We start from the raw sequence: 25,540 nt of genomic DNA, 5'->3' as shown, positions 1-25,540 counted from the left end.
AAGAAACTTTCTCTATGTCCATTGTGCAGAAGCCAGCTACTATTAAACTAGCAACTGAATCTTCAGACTGGTGAGTTCTGGGTTGGTTTGTTTTTTGCAGGTGTGTTCTGTAACCCAACATTGCCACAGAAATACAGTGGTACCTTGGGTTAAGTACTTAATTCGTTCCGGAGGTCCATTCTTAACCTGAAACTGTTCTTAACCTGAAGCACCACTTTAGCTAATGGGGCCTCCTGCTGCCACCGGAGCACGATTTCTGTTCTCATCCTGAAGCAAAGTTCTTAACCCTAGGTAATATTTCTGGGTTAGCGGAGTCTGTAACCTGAAGCGTATGTAACCTGAAGTGTATGTAACCCGAGGTACCACTGTAGTGCATTAGTGGTGGGTTTGTACTGGTGCTGTGCAAAACTCTCTGCATCCTTAACAAATAGTTCCTAATGACTCTTAAAGTGGTATTGTAGCCCTTTAATTGTGTCATCTCTGCAAAGCCTAGGACTTGCACCAAACATCCACAGTATAGTTGGCGGGATCTTCAGGCAGCATTGACTTCTCTATGTTGCTCTTCACAGACTGCTGCTCTTATGGTGTTTACTCTCCATACTTGATTGTAGCACCAAGCTCCTTGGTGATGTAGTTTGTCACCACCATGAGCAATTTCTCTTGAACAGATGAGCTTCCCATGACCAGTGCTGTGAGCTGTGCCACATCCATCCAATCCATGTTCCTAACAATGGCCCGGACATCTTCATAAAGCCGTTTTTGCTCTCTTGGAGGCAGTTCCAGAATAATCTGAGGGACGGGCTTAAATTGTCCACTGGCCATTGAGGCTGCAATCAAGCCACCAAGTGCCCCACCTAGAAAAGCAACACAGAGAGGTGTTTTAAGCCACCCTGCTCTCAAAGCCTTTTTGCAGATTCAGTTCTTCTGCTGCATTCATTCACTCATGCACCCACACACCCCTTGTCTTCTGGGATAGATTAGAGCAGGGGCCAGCAACCTTTTTCAGCCGTGGGCCAGTCCACCATCCCTCAGACCATGTGGTGGGCCAGACTATATATATATATATTGGGGGGGGGGGATGAATGAATTCCTATTCCCCACAAATAACCCAGAGATGCATTTTAAATAAAAGCACTCGTTCTACTCGTGTAAAAACACCAGGCAGGCCCCACAAATAACCCAGAGATGCATTTTAAATAAAAGGACGCATTCTACTCATGTAAAAATACGCAGATTCCCAGACCTTCTGTGGGCCGGATTGAGAAGGCAATTGGGCCGCATCTGGCCTACAGGTCTTAGGTTGCCTACTCCTGGATTAGAGCTCATAAACTTGAAAACCTGGCCAGTAGGCCCACTGAATTTACTGAAAATGTGTTAGCCATGTCCTTTGACTACAAATATGGTCATGCTGAGTAGGATTAGCATTTGATACAACCTAAGTAATGAACCAGCTCTTGGGGGCTGCTTTTGGAAAGGAGAAATCCCTCAGAGTAAGGAAAGTTAGGAGTAAGCTAGAGTGGGGAGTTGGAAAACACATGGGGTGGCATTTGGGAGGTGTAGACATTTTGCCCATTGACAGCTGTAAGGCGGAAATGGAACAGGGTGGAAGATAGAGGGGAAATAGCTCACTGGATTGAGAGGATTTCTGGTTCTGATCACATCCATCCCAATCTGCAATTTAGCGTTAGTTCAATGTGTTTGTTCACCTCTGCCACCTCAAAAAATCCACTCTAGCTGTACTTGCACATAGTGCTATGCCAAACTGTGATCTGCCACAAACGTGCTGTCTCCCAAGGAGCAGATTGCAGAGTCCTTTTAGCTCTGCGCGGCACAACAGGTAAGCCAGCCGGGATCATGATTTAGTGAAGCTGCCTTAGAGTGACACCCGCAGTGGCTCTCCAGGGTTTCAGGCAGAAGTCTCTCCTAGTCCTACTCTGAAGGTGCTGGCAGTGGAACCTGGAACCTTCTGCTTTCCAGGCAGGTGCTCCTTCCACTGAGCCACAGCCTTTTCCCTTCCCTTCACCAACGTGTGTTTCCGTATTCATTCACTAATGTTTTCGTTCAATGGCAAGATCATTTTGCACTGAGGTTTCCCTTTGATAAGGGAGCATGTTCTCACCCACTGCAAGTCCAACCGGTCCGGCCATCAAGCCTCCAGTGAAGGCGCCCAAACCTGCCATAAGTGCTCCTCGTCCCGAATGTTTGATGGCCGCCTTCATTCCCCGCACTTCAGATAACCGGCACAGAAGTTGAATCACATCATTCACATCAATCGGCATTGTTTAGACCTTGAAGGTTTGTTTTTTTTAAAAAAAAAATGTACAGTGGTCACGACACATGCATGCACAATTCAACAACTTGTTTTAAAATTATACAGACGCAAAACACACACATAGTGTGCTGGGCAGCTGCCTTCCACTTTGAGCCAGGCCACTGGTCCATATAGCTCAGGGTTGCCTACACTGATTGGCAGTAGCTCTTCTGGATTCCAGGCAGGGAGCTTTTGTTGGGAATTGCATTCCACCCTTTGCTGTAGATATGTGGGATTTCTCAGCGGCAAGGCTGAGAAGGGAGACTCTCCGGCTGGGGCCAAGCCAGCTGGCTTTCCTTCCCACGGTTCTGACAGTTTTCTCTTCCACACCTGGAGATGCAGGAGATTGAATGTGGGACCTTCTCCTTGCAAGGCAAATGTTCTACCACTGAGCCACTTCCCACAATATCTTAAGCTTGACAAGCCTCATGATTCATCTGTTGGTTTTGAACTGCAATGCTTTGGGCATTAAGACCTTTCTGGGTCTTAGTTGCTGTACTTTTCTCATATGCAGCCAGAGACCAAGGATCTACTCCCTGTTTTTATTGGAATGCAAGAAGATACAGTGGAACCTCGGTTGTCGAACGTAATCCGTCCCAGAAGACCGTTCGACTTTCAAAACATTTGACAACCAGGGCTCAATGGGCGGTCAGCAATTTCAATGGAGAAAATTGAGAAATGTGCCTCAGAAGCCTTTCAACTTCCACTGTGCATTCGAGAATGGAAGCAATTACTTCCGGGTTTTCGGCGTTCGAAAACCGAAACGTTTGGCTTCTGAGATGCTCGAAAACCGAGGTTCCACTGTACAAGACTACAATCAACAATCTTCTTCCACAGCTGCAAAGAAGTTTGGTCTTGTCTTATGACCCACATTTTAGGCCTTCTGACACCCACATAGTTCCATTTAATTTCTTGTTATCTTATAATACATTTCTGTGTGTGCTTAATAACCTCATTTATTATTGTTTTTGTTGTTACTATTTGAACCTATTATTAGGTTCTTTTTTTTACAAAACATAACTCAGAGTCACTTGTAATCATACATTAAAACAAATATGAAATTAAAACAGTAAAAACAAAAGGCAAAAATGCATTCATATTTTTTTTAAATGTAAACGGCAAGACCAAGGCATCCCACCCACTGAAGGGGGCCACAGACAATTAAAAACAAAGGTCTGGCAGAAAATAAACATTATTATTTTTTTAGTTCATTGCAGCTGACACCCAAGTGCAAGCAGAACTGCAACCTTCATGATTTAGTAATAGAATAAGGTTTAATACAAACCCTATGGGTGGTATTCAGTGTTAGTACTACTCAGAGTTGACCCACTGAAATTACTGAGCATAAGTTAATCATGCATATTAACTTAAAAGACTCTGCTTTGAGTAGAATTAGCACTGAATGCCATCCACAGAAACTTGAAAAAGGAATATAATCTGAAAAGTGAAATGTTGCATTGCAACTAAAAAAATTTAAAAACGCCCTACTCTCCTTTTTCGTAGCTCAATGAATAACAAATCCTACCTTGTTTCATTTAGCAAAATGCCCAGTAAAGGATTCAGGCAAAAAACTAGGGCAGTGGCGCATGCATACAAGGGAGTAAGTCTCATTGATGTCAGTGGGCCTTACTTCTGAACAAACATGTTAATAAAGGAAACTCAATTAAAAATAGTTTAAGAGATTTTACAATATCACTCACACAACAGCTTCTCTCCTAGAGGAACCTCTTCAGATAGAATAAGACAGCAAAATGGACCTCTTCAAGAGATAGTTCTTCTGGTTCAGGAAGCAAGCAAATTAATAAATGAAAGTAAGCAACTTTGAATAAAACCTGACTTTCAGTTTAACAAAAACCCACTGCTCACAGTTTATTGCTAATCCAATCAAGCCTCAGACACGCCTCCTTTAAGCAATTGGCTCCCTCTCTGCTTCTGTGTTTCACACAAACTTGTCAGTTTTAACTTCAAGGCTCTCAGTAGCCCAGTCTGTTATCTCTCAGCCTGAATGTCCACATAAGAGTCACCTTTGCTCCTTCAGTTTCACCACACCCTAGAGTACAAAGGTTCTCCCCTTCTCAAATAATGCCTGGAATTCTCTCCCAGAATACTTAAGTCACCCCCCCCCCCCGTGCTGTCAAATTCTTCTTGAAACCCACCTGGTCCAAGGTACCTTTTGCTTATCCTCCTAATCCTGGACTCCTGTGTCCTCTTCTGGACAAGTTAAGAAGGCTATTGGCAAGCTGGAATGTGTGCTGAGAAGGTGGAGCAGGACGATAAAGGACCTGGAGGCCAAGCCTTATGAGGAACTGTTGAGTTGGGCATGCTTAGCGTGGAGAAGAGGAGGCTGAGAGGTGATAAGATTGCATCTTCAAATATCTAAAAGGGATGGAGCAAGGTTGTGGGGTGGTTTCTAGCTGGGATAGTTGAATCTGCATTTCCTCCCTTCTAACCCTGTGAGTAGACAAGGGTTAAGAGAAGTAGGTGTCTGGACCAGGGATGAAGGAGGGGAAAGGACCTTCCATGCAAGTAATGGCAGGGAGTGGGAGGTATGGAGGTGGGTGAAGGTATCCATTGGAGAGGAGGAGAGCTAGTTACATCAAAGCACTTGCTTCCTGTTTGCCCACCATATATCAGAATCTGTGAATGTTGACCAAGTAAATCCCTTGTCTGTCCAGAATAAAGCATCTATCATAAAATTAGAAAGTTGGAAGGGGCCTCCATCATCGTCTAGTCCAAATCCCTGCAAAGCAGAAATTACAGCTAAAGCATTCCTGACAGAGGACCATCCAAGCACCAGTGAAGGAGAGTCTAACAACTTCCTAGGTAGTTTGTCCTACTGCTGAACAACTCTTACTGTTAGAAAGTTATTACTAACATTTTGTGGGAATCTCTTTTCTTGTCATTTGAATCCATTGGTTTGGGTCCTAGCCTCCGGAGCAAGAGAAAACAAGCTCACTCCATCTTCCATGTGACAGTCCTTTAAATATTTGAAGATGGCTATCACATCTCCTATCAGTCTCCTCTAAATCCATGCTTAACATCCCCAACTCTCTCAACCATTCCTCATAAGGCTTGGTTGCTAGACCCTGGAGCATCTTGATTGCATGATTTGATTGTCAATGAGAGGGACAACCTGACATGTGTAACTGAGACCTGGGCAGATGTGCTCAGAAACGCTGTGCCATCAGCTCCATCATGGACGAAGCTTTGGAGGTGATGCAAGGTGCCTTGCTTGGACATACAAAAAGGTCTCACCAAGGAGCTCAGAGTGGTGTACATGGTTCTCCCCCTCCCCATTTAATCCTCACAACCCGCCCCGCTGCCCCGTGAGGTAAGATTAGGTGAAGAATGGCAGTGACTGGCCGAAGGTCACCCAGTGAACTTCATGGCTGAGTGATTTGAGCCCTGGTCTCTGCCAGGTCCTAGCCCAGCACTCTATTCCACTAGATCACTCTGGCATATGTGCAATGCCTGCACTAAATCCTGGAAGGCTCTGCTTTCCCTTTAGCCCATACTGGACTTCAGAAACTGAGTCAGTAAAGTCATACCACCTTATACATAAGGACGCAGGTGGCGCTGTGGGTTCATCCGCAGAGCCTAGGACTTGCCAAACAGAAGGTTGGTGGTTTGAATCCCCGCGACGGGGTGAGTTCCCATTGCTCGGTCCCTGCTCCTGCCAACCTAGCAGTTCGAAAGCATGTCAAAGTGCAAGTAGATAACTAGGTACCGCTCCGGCGGGAAGGTAAACAGCGTTTCCGTGCACTGCTCTGGTTCGCCAGAAGCGGCTTAGTCATGCTGGCCACATGACCCAGAAGCTGTACGCCGGCTCCCTCAGCCAATAAAGCGAGATGAGCGCCGCAACCCCTGAGTCAGTCACGACTGGACCTAATGGTCAGGGATCCCTTTACCTTTACCTTATACATAAGTTAATGGGGAAGGGGGGGGCTCTCCTATCTCTCTGCCTTAGCATCTTCATAAGTCTCGCCTTTGCTCCTCTAGCTTCACCCCACTCCTCAGTTCCATTGTTTCCTCTCTCCTCAGCTACTTCCTAGAAGTCTCTCCTTGAAATCCCCCAACCACTGCTTTATCAAATTCTTCTTCAATGCCACCTTGGCCCATGAAGCATTCGGCTTCACCTCCAAATCCTCATCCCGATGTCGTGAGTTTCATGGCCAAGTGGGGAATTCAGACCCTGGTTTCTCCCAAGTCCTAGCCCTGCACTCTGTCCACTACGTCTCTCTGGTATATGTGTGATGCCCAAGGGAGCTTTGCTCTCATGCAAACAACAGCTTCACAGGAGCCATTCTTATCATGACCACAGCAGAGAAGAAAAGGGTTAAAATCCCTCCTCTGCACCAGCAGCAGCATTTGTTGACTTCATTCCCACCCCACAACCCAGTGACTGCAATTTGCATGCAACATACAGATTTAAAAATAATAACAATGATGCCGACACTTTTATCACCATGTCTACTTTGGTTCAGAGACAAATGACCATAGCTCATCTCCCGAAGGGTTCTCTGCTCTGGTTGAAAGCAGCTTTCAGAAGTGTTTTGTAGCCTGGATAACAGGACCCTTGTAACTGGAGATGAGAGCAATCAAACACTGGAGCTACAGTCGCTCCCCCAGTCTACAGCCAGACCCATATTTACATCACAGGAGGCTATCCAATGTGCCTTGCCTGCATTTGCAAGCATTTTAGTGTGGATTCCCCCTAATAAATATTTTGCTATGCAATTTTGACTAATGTATGCATTTTTGCATACATTGGCTGGCTGGCTAGAGAACTTTATTACAAAATTTTGAGAAGCAAATTTCAAAGGACAGCTCACATATTAGTTCTGGAACGTAAATTAAAATGTGAATTCCATTAAAATGAAAACAAACTCGAATTTTCCCCTCATCCCTACTGAGGAGACTTGTAAACAGTTTTTAAAACGCAATCACACCAAAGCTCACAAGGGGCAGATTTATTTGAATTCAGCTGCTAAGGAGGGGTGGAAACAGAAACTTTGTTTTTTCTATGTTCTTGGCACTCTGTTTCAAAAAGGCACATTCCAACTCTGAACTTTTCTTTTTCTAATCAAGATTAGTGGGGAAATGGAAGAAACCAAGCATATAAGGATAAAAATGGGAGACAAAATGGACCCCGCACCAATGGATCTAGAACTGTGTACGCATGCACCATACATTTAAAGGACACCGCTTTCTCTCAAAATAATTCTGGGAACTGTAGTTTACTCCTCACAGAGCTATAATTCCCCAGCAACCTTTTAAAAGCTACAGTTCCCAGGATTATTTTGGGGGAAGTCAAATGCTTTAAATGTTTGGCACCTGCTTAGCCTAGGACCTGCACCACACATCCCCAGTGAGGCTAGTGGTATCTTCATCCGGCCTCCGCTTCTGAATGCAGACACATTGGTTTCGTCAAGGTTTCGTTTTGTCGAACTTGATTTCAGCTTTGAGTTCATTGGCGAGATAGTCCATCACCACCCCAATCAGTTGCTCTTGTAAGGCTACATCCTCCATGATCAGGTTCATGAGCTGCACCACGTTCGGCCACTCCATGTCCTGGATGACTCGAAAGGCTATCTTGTACAGCTGCTGCTGCTTCGCGGGAGGCATTTCCCGAATAATCTGACGGGCAGGCTTAAATTGTCCAGCTGTCATCTGGGAGCCGACCAAGCCACCAACTGTACCCCCTAGAAAAAGCCACACAGAGAGAAGTATCGTTTTGTAAGACATCCTGCTTTGAAAGCTTTGCAGCCCAATCCAGAAAATATTTTGCAGATTCAAGAGTTCTGGTACATCTATGCATTAATTAATAATAATAATAATAATAATAATAATAATAATAATAATAACAACAACAACAACAACAACAACCCCGCCCATCTGGCTGGGCTGCCCCAGCTGCACATGCACAGGTACACACAACCCCCTCCCCTTGTCTTCTGGTATAGGTGAAGATCAGAGCCCAGAGGACCCTGCCTTGTAATGTTTCGTTTCATACAAGGATTCTGTCCTGCTTCCCAGTTGCTGAGGAACAAGGACTTGAAGGAGGAGCCTTCCAATAGGATTTAATGTTTAGATCACCACAATATACATGCAAATCGCTAGCTTAACCTAATACAGGGCAATACACATAATTAATTCTGCATGCATCTACAACAAGGGCAGGTGATCTGTCTCCCAAAGCTTTGAATGTTGCTCTAATACTGACACTGCTATCCTATATAGAATGAGGCAGGCTCAGCTTACTGTAGCAAGCGTTTCTGCAATCTCTCACTACACCCATTAGGTGGATTCATTTATTCCAGGCATAGGCAAACTCCGGCCCGCCAGATGTTTTGAGACTACAATTCCCATCATCCCTGACCACTGGTCCTGTTAGCTAGGGATGATGGGAATTGTAGTCCCAAACATCTGGAGGGCCGGAGTTTGCCTATGCCTGATCTATTCTTTCCTCTTTTGGTGCCTTCTGGATCTAGGTGATGAGGGAGGTGTCTCTGCCCCCCTTAGAAGTGGGCTACACCAACTGAACACCCGTCTCTGGAGAAGCAGGCCCCTCCCAGTGTCCAATGGCACTGGGGTTGGGGGCGCAACAGGCATTGTGGAAGTGTCAAAGAGAGGATCTGACAGCTGTAGAGAGGCAAGTGGTGATAGAGAAGGAGGTGGGGCGAGAGAGTAGGTTGAAGGAGCATCTCTCCCCTCCCCAGGATCCTCACTCTTAGGCTGCCCCAATTCCAGCAGGGACCTACACATCCCACTGGAGCCCTCGCCCAGGTCATAGAATTGAGGAGTTGGAAGGGACCCAGGGGGTCATTCACTCCAACCCCCTGCAATTCAGGAATAACAGCTATCTGGTCCTCAGCAGACCATCCATTTGCAAAGTTCGTTCCTTAAAAGTGAAGGAGACATTAGCATATTTAACACTGATCTCTTTGAGGGTCTATATACCCCAAACTGGATTCTCTCTTCTTGACTCTTAAGAGTTAACCCCTCATTTAAAAAAAGAAATTAGCAAGATTTTTATATACCGCTTAATTAGAAGAAGAAGAAGAAAAGATTCTCTAAGTGGTCTACATCAGTGTTTCCCAACCTTGGGCCTCCAGCTGTTTTTGAACTACAATTCCCATCATCCTTGACCACTGGTCTTGCTAGCTAGGGATGATGGGAGTTGTAGTCCAAAAACAGCTGGAGGCCCAAGGTTGGGAAACACTGGTCTACATGACTAGGACTCTTCTGTAGCCAATCCATTAGGCTATTAACAGAAGGGGTACAGTGGAGGCTGGCCCGTTAGGGAGAATGGGGCACTGCCCCACCAGCAAATATCCACCTTTCTTTCAACCAGTCCTGGAATGGCTCTACATTTCATTGTCTCCACCTGCTGTTGATTGCCTTGCATTCTGCTCTACCAGTCCCAACAGACTTCAACCACCAATGTTAGATATTGCGCATGGGACGTCTCTGCCTCTCTGTCTGGCAAGTGCTCAACCACTGAGCTACAGCTCACGCTCTGTAGAGCCTTAGAAGGACAAGACATTGCACCAAAGGTTCCCTGGCCCTAGCGTAGCATGTTGTCCAAACCCAGAATCATGGTGGCACACTCTCCTTCTGAACCACGGGCAGCTACAGATTGTGGGTAAGGAAGAGAAAGATGAAGCATGATCCTAGAATCATAGAGTTGGAAGAGACCACAAGGGCCATCGAGTCCAACCCCCTGCCAAGCAGGAAACACCATCAGAGCACTCCTGACATATGGTTGTCAAGCCTCTGCTTAAAGACCTCCAAAGAAGGAGACTCCACCACACTCCTTGGCAGCAAATTCCACTGTCGAACAGCTCTTACTGTCAGGAAGTTCTTCCTAATGTTTAGGTGGAATCTTCTTTCTTGTAGTTTGGATCCATTGCTCCGTGTCCGCTTCTCTGGAGCAGCAGAAAACAGCCTTTCTCCCTCCTCTATGTGACATCCTTTTATATATTTGAACATGGCTATCATATCACCCCTTAACCTCCTCTTCTCCAGGCTAAACATGCCCAGCTCCCTTAGCCGTTCCTCATAAGGCATCATTTCCAGGCCTTTGACCATTTTGGTTGCCCTCCTCTGGACACGTTCCAGTTTGTCAGTGTCCTTCTTGAACTGTGGTGCCCAGAACTGGACACAGTACTCCAGGTGAGGTCTGACCAGAGCAGAATACAGTGGCACTATTACTTCCCTTGATCTAGATGCTATACTCCTATTGATGAGGCCCAGAATTGCATTGGCTTTTTTAGCTGCCGCGTCACACTGTTGGCTCATCCTGGGTTAGGACAACACACTGAGCAGGGCTTAGCTGCCAAGCTAAAAGGACCAGGGAGAAACCAAGCAGCACTCGGAGTAGATAATTGTTTGGGCTCACTGTGATGTGTGAACCAGGTCTTTGACTGCCATTAATTTGGGGTGATTGTCCATGAAAGGAGTTAAGACTTCTTCCTGGACAGGAACACAGGAAACTGCCTTATACTAAGTCAAACCATGGGTCCATTTTGCTCAGTATCATCTTCTGCATTGATTGGCAGCAGCTCTCCAGGGCTTCAGACAGCCCTAACTGGAGTTTCCAGGGACTGAACCAAGAACCTTCTGCCTGCAAGGCAGATGCTCTACTACTGAGCCACGGCCCTTCCCCAGCGCTAACCATAACATGTATGCCTCCATACCCATTCACTACCGCTTTAATTAAATAGGCAAGGCAATTTTGCGCTGAGATTTCCAGTTCATAAGGAAGCACATACTTACCTACTGGAATGCCAACTGGTCCGGTCAACAAGCCCCCAAACAGGGCCCCCAAACCTGCCACAAGGGCAACTCGTTTGGGTTGCTTGGTGGCAGCCTTCATTCCCCATATATCAGATAGTCGGCCCAGAAGCTGCATCATCTCATTCACGGCAATCGGCGACATGTCTGGCTTATACCTTGAAAGCAGAAAGGAAGATCCACTTCAATGAGCATGCCCACAAGATGCTGCCATATACAGAGTCAGGCGATTTGGCGCATCTAGGAATGACTTGACATAGTATATGGCAGAATAGAGCTCCTAATGGAAGCAGCTCTTCGGCCAGGGAGCCTCTCCCAGCCCTGCTTGGAGATGCTGGGAGCTGAATCTGGGACCTTCTGCATGCAAAGCAAGCCCTCTAAAATGAGAGCCTTTTTCTTCTAGACACCCCACAGTTATCTGCTGCTGAACAAGTCTCATGACTCTTCCCTCGGTATTGAACCACATTGCTTGGGATGAATATAGTTGGTCACATTTGCCATGCTTTACTCTCTCACAACCACAGACCTAGAAATCTGCTTCTTGCATTGTACTCAACTAAGTCCTACTTGGAGAAGGCCCACTGAAATTCATGAATGAAGTGAGGCATGTCTATTAACTTCAATGATTCTCCTCTGAGCAGGACAAGCACTGAATACCACCCCTTGTTTTGACTGGCATACAAAACCCAACATAGCAGACAATAACCCATTTATACTGGTGCCAAAAAAGGTGTATATTGCCTTATGGTTCTCATATTTTCAAGGCTTCTCACACCCCATGCCTCCATTTAATTTACAGTCTTACAACACAGTTCATGGGGGCTTACGCCCAACTGCAGGTAAGACTGCAACCTTTGCAATTTAGTAAGATAATTAGTTGTCAGGGTATGGGCATGTCTTTATTTGCTATAATCAAGAACTCTCAAAAAGAAATATAATCTGAAAAGGTGAAACTAAGCCAAACAAATCTCCCTTCCCCCTTTGTGTCTCAGTAAATAGCAAATCCTATCTTGTTTCCTTTAACAGAAAGCCCATTAAAGAGGTTAAGGTCAATAGCTAAGACAGCAGCACATTTACAGGGGTGAAACCCTCATTGAAGTCAGAGGTCCTCACTTCCAAGTAAACGTGTTTAGGAAACATCAAAGTAATATTAATAGCTTAAGAGGGTTACAATATCACTTACCCAATTGCCTGACTCCTAAAGAAAACTTCTTTGGCTACAATATTTCCTCAAACTGGACCACTTCAGGAGATGGTTCCTCTAATTCAGGATGCAAATGAGGAAATGAACCCGAGCAGCTTTGTAGAAAACTCACATTCAGGTTTTTCAAAAACAGGTGCTCCTCTTTGCTGACCCAATCAAGGTTGGGCCTGAGCAGCTTTGTAGAAAACCCCGCCTCCTTAAACCAAACCCTGCATTGGCTTCTTGCCTGTTCCTGTATCCAGCACAAAGTCTTCAGCCTTACCTTGAAGCCACTCAGTCCTCAGCCATGCTGCTGTTAGCTCACCCACTTCCAATATCTTCATTGGTCTCTAGAGTCTTACCTTTGCTCCTTAGACTTCACAAGGTTCCTCAGTCCAGAGGTTTCTTCCGTCCTCAAGCAATCCCACCAGCCCTGTCTTGCTGATTTGGAATTATCTTGCAGAAGACCTTGATGGGTCCACCCCTTTCCCACTTACCTAATCAAATACTTCCTCAGACTCACCTGACCTATGGAGACTTTTGCTTAACTGTCCAATCTCCATCCTTCTGGTGTGATTAATTTTACCTATTATTTTCTTTTGTTTTTTGTTTAATCAATGCTGTAACACAGGAAGCTGCCTTTGGAAGCCCTAAGCGCTGAAAAGATCATGGCGTCTCCCCGCTCTCCATATGCAATTCAAAATAAAAACAATAAACAAAACAACTTACACAGCGTATTCTGTTTTTCTGCATACATAGATTAGAAAGGGGAAAGAAACAAAGTTTGTATAACTCATAAGAATAAATCTTTAATAATAAAACATCAATTTATTACTAAACTTGACAGGATCTGATTTCTTCCCATTATTTCGATCTGTGTTGACAGGATGGTCCCTGGTACAGGTGGGATAAGTAATAAAAAGAGAACAGAAAAATCTAGTGGCGTGTAAATAGGTGTAATAAATCTTTCCCAATGACTACTTTGATGCTTTCCTCCCTTTGAAATATCATATGCCAAATTCCTTCAGAACTTTGGTTTTTTGTGGGGTAAGGGAGCCCCTGCTTTGCTGGTGCACTAAGCACATGCTTTGGTCTGTCTGTTGGGTAACCCAGTACCACTCATTCCAGTCAGACCACTGGTCCATATAGCTCAGTATTGCCTAAATTAGGTGGTTCTCTCTCTCCCCCCCTCCCCAGTCCATTACAGCCTCATGATTTCACATCAGCCACTCACATAATTGCAGGCCCCAGATGATCAGTCGTCAAAACATTTCATTTTATGGATAGGCTGGTGAAATAGGGTGTTTCGAAAGAAGGACCTGCTATATGTGTTAGAATTAGAAAGGCTTACAGTGTAATCCTAAAGCATGTTTGCTCAGAGGTAGGGATGGGAGAATATGTCAGTTTTCTCAGCTCATTGCTTTCCCCGTCTTAAATTCAGCTGTCCACATTTCCACAACAGTTTGCAAAAATAAAGCCCCCCCTCAAAACACACACACACACACACACACACACACACACACACACACACACACCAGCAATTGAGTGTCAGTTTCTCCAAAACATACACATTTTAGTATGCAATTTTGCAATTTTGCCTAGCACAACACACATTGGGGTGTTATTTCCACTAACTGTAAAGCACACTTTACCCCAGCGTTAAGTATTTTTGTGCACATTACAGTGGTACCTCAGTTTACAAACTTAATCCGTTCTGGAAGTCCATTCTTAAACCAAAACCGTTCTTAAACTGAGGCACGCTTTCCCTAATGAGGCCTCCTGCTGCCAGTGCCCTTCTACCGTTTAGATTCTGTTCTTAGACAGAGGTAAATTCTCAAACCAAGACACTATTTCCGGTTTTGCAGAGTTTGTAAACCTAATCATTCTTAAACTGAGGTACCACTGTACTTGGATAGAGAACTGCACTGGAAAATTCGGAGAAGTGTGAATGTCAAATGATGGCTGCATTTCTGTTCACATCTTGTTCTGGGAAAAGTGTGAATGAAGCAACTTCACCTTTCAAAGCAAACTGAATTGAATTTCTCCCCCACTCCCTACTCAGAAATTCTAGTGTTTTCAGTGAGGTTTACTACCAGGTAAATGAACCCAGAATTTCAGCTTTACTTAAAGGAGCTCCTGCAACCACCACCAGCTTGATGCTGACTGCATGTTGGTGGAGCCATTATCCAGGAGTGTGATGTTAAAAACAATTGACTCAACGGGTTGCTTTGGGCCTTTGAACCTCTGCCAAATATGGCCACCACAAATAGACAAGGAAAGGACCTGAATCCAGTCTAATCCTATGCACTGGATGGGTGCTTGTTGACTCAACGATGGGAGGATGACTGCCACTCCCTGGCTGTTCTGCCATGCCCCATACCCCAACTGTCCATTAGCTGGGGATAAAGTAACGCAAGTGCTAACAGAGTCTGCTTAGAACTCAATCCGAGCATCTGGCTCCAGGTTTAGGAGGGCGTTTGGAAAAGGCACCCTCCATGATGACAAGATTCCCTGTCTGAAACCCTGGAGAGCTGTAAACAATACTGAGCTAGATGAACTAATAGTCTGACTCAGTGTAAGTCAGCTTTCTATGTTCCTAGGCAATTAGAATTGAAAGTGAGGCTGTGCACATTCTACCCAAATTTCGAGCCAGGGCAGACTCAAACAGATCTGTATCACACGTGGCTTTATTGTGTTTTTTTCGTCTCCAAAGGCAGGTAAATCAGCTGTCATGCAAACACACGCTATATAATAATTTTAAAAAACCAGATCTTAATAGTTTTAAAAAAACCAGATCTACCTCTGAGTTTCAGTGTGATAATTTATTTATTTCCAACACACACACAAAAAAAACTAAGATAATGCTACATTATTGGCTCTGTACGTTGCAGCTTCAAAAAAGGCACCTTGAGGCTTCAAAGTTTTATTTTTCTCTGACAGCAGAAGGAAACATGATTGATTTTTAAAGTAGAAAAGTCCCTAATGGCATAGTCTTAGGATTCCTGGGTGACTGCACCAGGGGCCATGCAATATTTCAGACCTCCACCTTGGAGAAAATTGATAGAAAGGAGGAGAGGGCTGTCAGTGGCTATTAGCCATAATTGCTCCTCCTCCATTGACAGAGGCAGCAATGCATCTGGGTACCAGTTGCTGGAAACCACAGGAGGGGAGAAGGCTCTTGTGGTCGGGTCCTGCTTGTGGGTTTTCCCCTTGAGGCATCCGGTTGGCAACTGTGAGAGCAGGACGCAGGACTAGATGGGCCGCTGGTCTGGTCCAGCAGGCTCTTCTTACGTTTTCGAGAAGTTTTTTTCTGTTTCTCATATACTAGAACCAGGGAACCATCCAATAAAGTTGAACATATACCTACTGGATCACCTTATCCCATGTTCCCCATCGTCAACTTCAATCGGCAGAACTGGCACGATAGGTGCCACGTAATACCCATTCCGCATTTGCAAGAACTTTTTTCATTTAGCGTGGCAGCACCTATACTTTGGAACTCCCTGCCTCTTGATATCAAGCAGGTGCCTTTACTGTATTTTATTCGGTGCCTGCTTAAAAATAATAATAATTTATTTAGACAACCCTACCCAGATGCTTAGAAAGCAGAGATGAATATTAGCCTTTTGCTATTTTGACTTTATGCTTTAAAGTATTGTTGTAATTCTTACTTGATTTTTTAAAATCTTTTTGTGAACCGCTTTTGAGGTTTTACAATCAAGGTGTATACATTTTATGAAATAAATACATGAAAATTGGAAGATTCAGGGTAGACAAAAGAAAATGGGTCCCCCCCCCTCCAGATAGCAACTAGTTAATCTGTGGAACTCACTTTCATGAGATGTAATAATGACCATCAAAAAAAAAAAAAGAATTAGATAAATTAATGGAGGGGTATCAATAGCTACTACTCATAGTGGCAGAGTAGCACCTTCAGCATCAATGTGAGATGCCGATGGAGAACAGGCAGCCATCCCTACATATGTTGTTGTGGGTGTAGGGTGGGGTGGGGTCACTCTGGATGATGCCCTGAGCCCCTTCCAGTTCTTAGGATCCCGTATCTGTGTGGGCTGAAGGTATAAGGGAGCAAGTTTGCCAAAGCCCTATATTGAGGTAATGGCCTTGGCTAGCTAGTTAAGCACCACCATTAGCATTACCGAAGAAGGTGCTCTGTGCCATAGAACAAATGGCTGGGTTGCCAGTTTTTCCCCTATGTGTGGGTGTGTCCGTGGATTCGGACTTCTGGGGATGTCTCTGATGCACCCAGCTTACACGACAAAGTGTTTCATTGCGCAGTGTGAATGGCCTATCCCATAACAACAGCGACCTTCATTCAAGCCAGCAGAATTCTGTTGTGAGCTCCATTTAACCAGAGACATCTAAACCAGGGTGATCCCTTTGTCAGCATTATTCAGTTAGGACGCCAGATAGATCAGCACTACACCGCCACACACACACACACACACACACACACACACACACACCCAACCAGCTACCACAGGGCAGGACTGCCGCAGGCACTTCCTGGTCCTAGTAGCCACAAGTGGTCAACTTCCAGTGAACATAATTCTCTATGTGCGCATACATGTGCTCTCGCAAGTCGACGCGAGGCCTGAAACGGAGGTATCCACAGCAGCCAGAGCGATGATAACGATATAGAAAAGCAGAGGCTCATCAAACCACTGGAAACACTATTCTGAGGCTGGTTTGAAGAACAGAAGATAAGAGTGTCACAATCTCCAGTTGCAATGGGAAAATCATTGATCCAAACAGATTTAAGATATTCTCCACGCTACCAAAAAAAAAAAAAGGGGGGGGGGAGAAGTCTACTTAAGCACGCTCAATTTCACATCAGACCCTAGTTTTCATACTTGATTTCAGCTCTAAGCTCGTTAGTGATGTAGCTCGTCAGCATGCAAAACAGCTGGTCTTGGATGGCTCTGTTGCCCATGACCAGGGCTATGAGCTGCGCTGTATCGGTCCAATCTAAATTCCCAATGATGGCGTAGGCGTTGTCGTACAGCCGCTGCTGCTCCGTGGGAGGCAGTTGCAGGATGATCTGAGGGATGGGCTGAAACTGCCCAGAGGTCATCCAGGCACCAAGCAAGCCCCCAACAGCGCCCCCTAGGAAAGCAGCACAGAAATGTATTTTAAGCCACACATCACTCACCAATGCCAAACACCCCCATGAGGCAAATCATGTGCAGATGCACAGAATCCAGGGTGCAAACCTCCTGATGGGGATGAAGACCAAAATTTGGCTTTAGGGTATTTTGTTTCACATACTGGTTGCTGATTATTAAGGCTGCAACCCTAACCTTGGAGTCAGCTCCATTGACCTTGACAGGCCTTATTTTTGAGTAGACATGGTTAGGCTTATGCTATGGATTTATTGTTGCCACCCCATCTTGCAGGGCTGGTTTTTTGTTTCCTGTTTTTGAGCAAAATCAGGATATTAACATTCTAATTCACTAGTTCCCCAAATTGGGCAGTACTCTCCCCTCCCCCAGGAATTGTTAAGAGGCAGGTGCAGGGCAGTGCTGGAAGAGTAAAAGACTATCAGACTTTTGAAAAGCTGGTATCACTGGACCAAGGGCATGAACTTTGTTGAATTAACAAAAAACAAATAGTTTCAATTGGATTTTGAATACATGTGCAATTTGTTGTTGCCGTTTTGAATTTGATAGTGCCATGCAAACCACTATGGAGCCAAGTTGGGTTGCGGGGTCCAAAAAAGTTTGGGAATCGCTAGCTCTAAAGCAAAACGGCAAGGTAGTTTCTACAGACCCTCTGCTTGAAAGAGAGCCTCACTTACCAACGGCTATGCCAGGCGGGCCGCCCACCAAGCCTCCCAAGAAAGCAGTTGCCCCAGCCACGATCGCTCCTCGCCCTGAATGCTTGAAGGCCGCCCTCATTTTCCGCTCTTCAGACACATGGCATAGGAGCTGCATGACGTCGTTCACGCTGACCGGCATCTTGCGTAGCTTACACCTTGAAAGCATATGGAAAGGTAAAGGTAAAGGGACCCCTGACCGTTAGGTCCAGTTGCGGGCGACTCTGGGGTTGTGGTGCTCATCTCCCTTTACTGGCTGAGGGAGCCGGCGTTTGTCCGCAGATGGGTCATGTGGCCAGCATGACTAAGCCGCTTGTAGTGAACCAGAGCAGCACACAGAAACAGTTTACCTTCCCACCAGAGTGGTACCTATTTATTTACTTGTACTTTGACGTGCATTCGAACTGCTAGGTGGGCAAGAGCTGGGACCAAACAACGGGAGCTTATCCCATTGTGGGGATTTGAACAGCTGACCTTCTGATCTGCAAGCCCTAGGCTCAGTGGTTTAGACCACAGCGCCACCCACACCCCTATAATGGAAAGGTACAACACCTTAATAGAAATGCGAGAGAACCTAACTCAGGCTCAAGGGCCGCATTCTACCACAAGCAACTTTCTTCTGGGTGGGGGTGCACCCCAATGGTGGGCGGGGTGTAGTGGATGTGCCTCAGACCTCTGTACAGCAGGCAGCAGGCAACTGTGAAAAAGTATACACATGCTTCCATCCAAGTAAGCAAAGAAGCGCTGTCACAGTTCAAAGGCACATTCCAACCAGGCAAAAAGCCCCTGAGATGGACCACTGAGAGAACCCCAAGGACCAGCCAGAGAGGTCTGGAGGAGCAGAATTGGTCCCTGGGCCTGAGGTTCCCAACCCTAACCTAAGAGCTCTTTTATACCCCATGTAGCTGCTGCCCATCTCTATTTATAAAAATATTTGTATAGCGCTTTATCATTAAAAAAAATCAAAGCAGTTTACAGCACCAGATATCAATTAACCAGTGTGAAAGGATGTTTTCTTAATTGCTTCATTGCCACGCTTGCTGGGGCTGATGGGAGCTATAGGTCTGCAATATCTGGAGGGCCAAAGGTTTCCTATACTCAATGTAGGAGATCGCAAGTTCAATCTACCACACCTCTAATTAAAGGCAATCTTGGGTAACAAGACTATTATTATTATTATTATTATTATTATTATTATTATTTTGCCTTTTCCCTAGACAGGGACCCAAGGCACATTACAGAGAAAAATGCACATACACAGATAAAATAGAAAAGATAATCATTAATAGTAATTAAACATCAAGACAATCAAAATACTATCAAAACAAAATTCTATTAAAAATACAGGTAACAATAAAAACATAACAGCACCAGACCTTTCTAAAAGCAGTCAGTTCCTGAAGGCCTGTTGCAATAAATCCACTTTCACCTGCCAGTGAAAGGGCAACAAGGAGGGAAGCAGTCTCTCATCTTTAGAAAGGGAGTCCCGAAGTCTGGGAGCAGCCACCAAGAAGGCCCTCTCCCATGTCCTCTCTCATCCCTGCTGAAGACCTCAGAGAGAGATTTTCTGTTGGAGGAGGAACAGTTTGCACAAAATACTTGGCCATGGTTGAGTTGTCCCGCAGATGTTCAGACAAACCATGGCTAGCCTTGCTTCCCAGCTGCTCTTGCCTTGTGCCTTTGTGGTTTGGGGGTGGGGGTGTCAAACAAATCACAATTAAGGAAAGCTCCTAGGTTTACATGCATTACCGAACCACAGTTAAAACAAACCAAGGTTCCTAAGTCAACAACAAACCATGGCTCCAGATCACCATTTGTTAGCAGTAAAGAAACCATCATTAAGCCACTGGGCAGGATTCACATATAACATCACGCCATGATTTAGTGTTGTGGGGAAACCAGGCCAGCGTATACAGCACAGGGGTAGGTAAACCAATGGTCTGCAAGACCAAGCAGATTTACTTGCAAGCAAGTCAATGGGCTTTACTTCCGGGGGGGGGGGGGGGCAAGGCTTCATTGTCATCTTCCATTCCAGCTCTCATGACTGCAGAAGTGGTGGTGGTAGGGGAACTAAAAATTCTCAGAATAAGTTTTTTTGTGGTTGCAAAATAGGAGTTCTGATCTGCTCCTGGTTTTGCAGACAGAGCAAACCTTCCATGGTTTCATCATTCTCATTGCAATCCAGAAACTCCCAGCTTTGCAAAAACAAAAACAAAAAAACCCCTTGGAGTTCGTGGGATTGATGCCCTTACACAAAAAGATTGCTTCACGGGCATGATCACAGAAGTGATCTCACCCCCAAACCACAGGAGACTATTGCGATTCGAACATCTGCTCTGAAACCCAGCCACACCTGAGGTCCTTCATAGCGGATTCAGATTCCTTGGATTTCTGCAGGGATTAAGAACCCACCAGTTGCCTGCATGTTGGAGGGTTTCCCCCCTCGTTTGATAGAAACCGCTCTGGTTTCCTTCTTATTCGCCCCGCCAGAGATTTTGCATGAGCCACACTGCCTGTCAAAACTACCACGCCCGGGGCTTCTGTCGTTCAGCCCCCGCCCTCCCTATCCAAGTATCAGCCAAGGATCTTTGCATTACGAGAAATCTCGGCTGTAACAAGTCCCTCCCTGCATGTCAGTCCACAGCCTCCAGCAGCGGACAGACAACTGACCACGCATTGCTAGCTACGGTCTTTCTGTTGTCATCAGCGGGGTCAAAGCAAGAGAAATCCGTAGTGTCTAGCCGTGATTTTCAGAGAAGCAGAGCTGATCGTTCAGAATCGCTGCGCGCTTCCTGCAAAGGAGAGTCCCAGTCCACTCAAGCTGCTAGTCCGCAAGCCTAAACTCTCACTTACCTGAGAGGAAGCCCTTTTAACCAGCCTGGAAAGGCTTGCCCTGGAAACCCGTTAGTCCTTGCGAATGTGCTTCTTTAATTTTTGGACTACAATTCCCAGCACGCACGGCCGTGAGCGAGGGGTGATGGGAGATGTAGTCGGCGCCTTTGCAAAGCAGCCTCGGAGGGGATGGGGAGCCCCTTCCGTCCAGCCCCGGCAGGCAAACCGGGCGCTTTCCTCGAGTCTCTCCCCCACCCCCTTTGCAAACTCCTACTCTCCGTCGCCCCCGGATCCGGAAGCCTTCCTCCCTCGGCCCGGGGCTGCGCGCACAACTCCGCCTCGGCGCAGCCGGGTCGCCGAGGTCGCTCCCGCCCAGCCGCGGGTCCCGTGGGGGATCACAGAGGGCGGATCTGGGCCTCGCTTTGCGTCCCGACATACAGCCGCGGTTGCAACTGCACCGAGCTTGCTCAAGTTTCCGAAATGTCGGCCGATCTGGGGCGCGGAAGCCCCAGCTGCAAACTGTAGAGCTAGCGTGTCTTTCTCCCGCGCCGCTGTCAGGGCTCCTGTGCTTGCAACAGCTGCTTTTTAACAGGCAGGTGTTCTGCAGGTGAAGAGCTTTGCGGCTGCGCCTCCTGACTCCCGGTGTGCCAAAGGCACCGGAGCTCTGCCGGAAGAAGCGGGAAGCTTTTGCGGAGGATTCAATCTGTCCGCTTTCCACGCGCGCCTCCTTCCTCGTTTTGCCTTGGAAATGCTTAGAGTGGACGTCTCCCCTCCCCTTTGGAAAATAATAATACTTTATTATAGATAGGCAATACATAATTATTCAATAAATATATTAGCTTTAAATATGTTAAGTATATTAACACACACATATGATAAGTGGTGTTGTTTTTAATGTCTTGCCCACCCTTTATCAGCAAACCTAGGGGAAGTTTACGACAATTTAAATTCCAGTATGAATAAACGTGTTTCCACTTGTTTTCTTCCTTTAAAGCTGTCTCTCCTGCCTTCCCAAGCAACTCTAATTTCATGCTAAACTCTTTCTGCTTATGCTTATATATACTGTAGTATCTAGCAACCTTCCACATACATGATCTTATTGATCCTTAAAACGACCCTGCAAGGTACGCACATATTAGCATTATTATATCACAAGGATCAGGAGCTGCTGAGAGACAAGATTTAGGGTGCTTGAAGGTCTGTGGTCCTGGGCGTCCGATGACTCCAGGGGGTCGTACACTCGGTGGGGTGGGGCCAGCAAAGTGGAGTTTTTTAGCTGCCTCAATTGCAACTTTTAGCTGCTTCAGAGGCCAGAGGACAGGATCACACTTCAAAACGACCTTGACAGATTAGAGAACTGGGCCAAAACAAACAAGATGAATTTTAACAGGGAGAAATGTAAAGTATTGCACTTGGGCAAAAAAAATGAGAGGCACAAATACAAGATGGGTGACACCTGGCTTGAGAGCAGTACATGTGAAAAGGATCTAGGAGTCTTGGTTGACCACAAACTTGACATGAGCCAACAGTGTGACGCGGCAGCTAAAAAAGCCAATGCAATTCTGGGCTGCATCAATAGGAGTATAGCATCTAGATCAAGGGAAGTAATAGTGCCACTGTATTCTGCTCTGGTCAGACCTCACCTGGAGTACTGTGTCCAGTTCTGGGCACCACAGTTCAAGAAGGACACTGACAAACTGGAACGTGTCCAGAGGAGGGCAACCAAAATGGTCAAAGGTCTGGAAACGATGCCTTATGAGGAACGGCTAAGGGAGCTGGGCATGTTTAGCCTGGAGAAGAGGAGGTTAAGGGGTGATATGATAGCCATGTTCAAATATATAAAAGGATGTCACATAGAGGAGGGCGAAAGGTTGTTTTCTGCTGCTCCAGAGAAGCGGACACGGAGCAATGGATCCAAACTACAAGAAAGAAGATTCCACCTAAACATTAGGAAGAACTTCCTGACAGTAAGAGCTGTTCGACAGTGGAATTTGCTGCCAAGGAGTGTGGTGGAGTCTCCTTCTTTGGAGGTCTTTAAGCAGAGGCTTGACAGCCATATGTCAGGAGTGCTCTGATGGTGTTTCCTGCTTGGCAGGGGGTTGGACTCGATGGCCCTTGTGGTCTCTTCCAACTCTATGATTCTATGATTCTATGAATTGCAACATCAGTATTGTCCGCTGCCCTGAGGGCATTTATCTTGCGGATTTCCTCAATGGTCAGTATTGTAATCCTAGGGCTCTTTAAGCCTTCCCTTCTGTTTCTTTCTGTCAATTCACATTCTTGCATTGTGCTGCTTCTAGCCAGCTCTGCTTTTAAAAGGTTCTACATACTGGAACACTCTTTCAGACTCTGCTTGTCCACTTCACCTGATTCTGAATTCTTCATTCTCCATACCACCTTCCTCTTCTCTTTTCTCCTGTCTTTTCTTCCTCAGTCTCTTTGCGTGGGGGTTGGGTAGGGGAACCTCATTTAGCCCTGGTGCAGTTGCTGCATAGGGTGGAGGGGGGCTAAGTATTCCTCCCTCCTTTTCCTGGGTCTGGCAAGACTGCTGGTTTCCCCCCCCCCCCAACTTGTACTTGCTGCCATACTGGGCACAGTTTGGCATGGCACGGGTAATCAAACCCCTAATTATTTTGGCCGGATCCTCTTCGAAAGGATTCTGATTTAAGGTGCTTGGAGGTCTGTGGTCCTGGGCGTCGGATGACTCCAGGGGGTCGTACACTCAGTGGGGTGGGGCCATCAAAGTGGAGTTTTAGCTGCCTCAATTGCAACATCAGTATTGTCCGCTGCCCTGAGGGCATTTATCTTGTCCACTTTCTAAATTAATTCTGAATTCTTCATTCTCCATACCACCTTCTTCCTCACTTTCCTCTTCTCTTTCTTTTCTCCCTCAGTCTCTTTGCGTGGGGGTTGGGTAGGGGGAACCTCATTTAGCCCTGGTGCAGTTGCTGCATAGGGTGGAGGGGGGCTAATTATTCCTCCTTTGTCTTCAGGGTCTGGCAAGACTGCTGGGGTTTTTTTCTAACTTGTACTTGCTGCCATACTGGGCACAGTTTGGCATGGCACGGGTAATCACAGTTCTACTTTTCCTAAGCCATGGGGGCGGTCAGGAACTTCACATAAGTGTTGAAGTCTATTTTTTTCTTCAGGTTTTTGATACTGGGATACTCCCTCCTCCTAACGTCATTTCTCTCACTCAGTCACAGACCACATGTTGCTTCCAACGTCTCACACACTCAAAACATTCACTGGAGTGTCCCCACACGCACATTCAGAAAAACCCATGCACCTCCCCCAATCCCCTTTTTACCAAAACCAAACAACCAACCGGCAGCGCTTCACGACTTCGACCGGGGCCCAAGAGCACTTTTTTTTTTTTTTTACGGCTTCTTCTGGGCACAAAACCAACCAACTAACCACAACCGGCTTTGCTTAGACTTCGACCGGGGCCCAGCAGCACTCTTTTTGCTGCTTTTCTGGGCAAAACCAAAACCAGTGGCACTTCTTCTACCCTGCTGGCGGAGTTGATCAAACTCTCTTTGCTCCCACCTAACCCTGTGGAGCCTCACCTTTTTCCTCGAGGTACCTTCTTTCTGCACGGCCGTTGCTTTTTCTCCGGTCCTTGCAGTGTGTCCACTCAGGAACGGGTGGCAATTCCTCCCACGAACTTGGCAGGATGTGCACTGGAACTGCTGACACGAACCGAGCTGTTCACCACAGGGACGCCTTGAACCCACATCCCTTATCCTCAGGGAATCTGTTTTTCCCGGCCAAACGGACCAAGAAATGTAGCCTTATGAGGCTTTGCCCTCGGGTTGGGAAAAATATTGCGCCCGGGAAAGGGAAGTGGGAGTCAACAGACACTCAAGGAATAGTTTCGGAGAAAAGGCTTTTATTTCTACCATCCATGAACTGGTAGAAGGAGCAATTGTGATAAGTCACAAAAAGCATGCACGAGTTCACAATCATGTGCACAAGCATATATACCCCTTTCTAGTTCCCTCCCCCTTTCTCCTCCCTCAGGAGTCCTGCCCCATGTTGAGGTTCCTGAGCATGTACAGAAAGCTGTCTTGGGACTATTGTGGACTCTTGGTGCCCTTCCCAGGAAAGGGGGGGGGAGTTTCAGAGTGTTCAGATATGTTTCAATCTCTTGTTCTGGCATGGTTCCTGGACAGAAAGCAAGTTGCAATGTGGTTCTTTAGCAAGGCCAGAAGGCATGAGAAAGGCCTGAGAAACAATGAACTGTTCTCTACCTTTGTTACAGCAGAGCGGAATGTTTCTGATGCTTAGCTGCTGAGAAAATGATTTTGAAAAGCTTTGAGCCTGCTTTGGGGGGGGGGGGGTTGACTTCGGGCCTGTCTTCACCTGTCAGGGTGACTTCACCTGTCCTCACCTTCATTCCTTCAATAGAACCGGAGAGTTGTTGGAAGGGACCTTGCGGAGTCATCAAGTCCAACTCCTGCTGCTTAAATGCAGGCTCTATTATGCAGGATGTGATCTGGAGTCTTTGCTGGCCTGATGGGCCCCCCCCCCCCTGCAGATGTAGTTGGGTCACTTCACATACAAAAAAATGGAGGGCGGGGAG

At 46.2% G+C, this 25,540-nt stretch overlaps 3 protein-coding genes across 6 annotated transcripts; all 3 read right to left on the bottom strand.

Moving 5' to 3' along the window:
• Positions 1–444: 444 nt before the first annotated feature.
• Positions 445–10,390, bottom strand: LOC114602269 (protein C19orf12 homolog). Its single transcript, XM_077931509.1, has 4 exons — positions 10,163–10,390; positions 4,012–4,088; positions 2,120–2,288; positions 445–854 (listed from the first exon to the last, which is right to left on the bottom strand). Exons 3-4 carry the CDS (start codon positions 2,277–2,279, stop codon positions 589–591), a joined length of 426 nt encoding a protein of 141 aa, XP_077787635.1. The 5' UTR covers positions 2,280–2,288; positions 4,012–4,088; positions 10,163–10,390; the 3' UTR covers positions 445–588.
• Positions 7,296–14,813, bottom strand: LOC114602270 (protein C19orf12 homolog). Of its 2 annotated transcripts, XM_028740268.2 has the most exons (3): positions 12,291–14,813; positions 11,090–11,265; positions 7,296–8,013 (listed from the first exon to the last, which is right to left on the bottom strand). In XM_028740268.2, exons 2-3 carry the CDS (start codon positions 11,250–11,252, stop codon positions 7,739–7,741), a joined length of 438 nt encoding a protein of 145 aa, XP_028596101.2. In that variant the 5' UTR covers positions 11,253–11,265; positions 12,291–14,813; the 3' UTR covers positions 7,296–7,738. The 2 variants fall into 2 exon arrangements, with proteins under 2 accessions (XP_028596101.2, XP_028596102.2); XM_028740269.2 differs by lacking the exon at positions 12,291–14,813 and having other exon boundaries at positions 11,090–11,398.
• Positions 14,814–15,097: 284 nt separating this feature from the next.
• LOC114602271 (protein C19orf12 homolog) lies at positions 15,098–25,043 on the bottom strand. Of its 3 annotated transcripts, XM_077931508.1 has the most exons (4): positions 20,977–21,234; positions 19,500–19,690; positions 18,106–18,281; positions 15,098–17,414 (listed from the first exon to the last, which is right to left on the bottom strand). In XM_077931508.1, the coding sequence occupies exons 3-4, from the start codon at positions 18,263–18,265 to the stop codon at positions 17,149–17,151; spliced, it is 426 nt and encodes a 141-aa protein (XP_077787634.1). In that variant the 5' UTR covers positions 18,266–18,281; positions 19,500–19,690; positions 20,977–21,234; the 3' UTR covers positions 15,098–17,148. The 3 variants fall into 3 exon arrangements, with proteins under 3 accessions (XP_077787634.1, XP_028596104.2, XP_028596103.2); XM_028740271.2 differs by lacking the exons at positions 19,500–19,690; positions 20,977–21,234 and adding an exon at positions 24,525–25,043; XM_028740270.2 differs by lacking the exon at positions 19,500–19,690.
• Between the last annotated feature and the right edge of the window lie 497 nt (positions 25,044–25,540).

The sequence above is a fragment of the Podarcis muralis genome, chromosome 7 (genome assembly GCF_964188315.1).
Source record: "Podarcis muralis chromosome 7, rPodMur119.hap1.1, whole genome shotgun sequence".
NCBI lineage: Eukaryota > Metazoa > Chordata > Lepidosauria > Squamata > Lacertidae > Podarcis > Podarcis muralis.
The sequence above is the reverse complement of the archived record's forward strand: the minus strand, read 5'-3'. Positions and strand labels throughout refer to the sequence as shown.

Coding starts and splice junctions, on each gene's coding strand:
- LOC114602269 (XM_077931509.1), bottom strand. CDS start 2,279: ATGCCGATTGATGTGAATGATGTGATTCAACTTCTGTGCCGGTTATCT. Junction 855..2,119: donor ACCGGTTGGACTTGCAGTGG/GTGAGAACATGC, acceptor TTGCTTTTCTAG/GTGGGGCACTTGGTGGCTTG.
- LOC114602271 (XM_028740271.2), bottom strand. CDS start 18,265: ATGCCGGTCAGCGTGAACGACGTCATGCAGCTCCTATGCCATGTGTCT. Junction 17,415..18,105: donor CCCGCCTGGCATAGCCGTTG/GTAAGTGAGGCT, acceptor CTGCTTTCCTAG/GGGGCGCTGTTGGGGGCTTG.
- LOC114602270 (XM_028740268.2), bottom strand. CDS start 11,252: ATGTCGCCGATTGCCGTGAATGAGATGATGCAGCTTCTGGGCCGACTA. Junction 8,014..11,089: donor ACCAGTTGGCATTCCAGTAG/GTAAGTATGTGC, acceptor GGCTTTTTCTAG/GGGGTACAGTTGGTGGCTTG.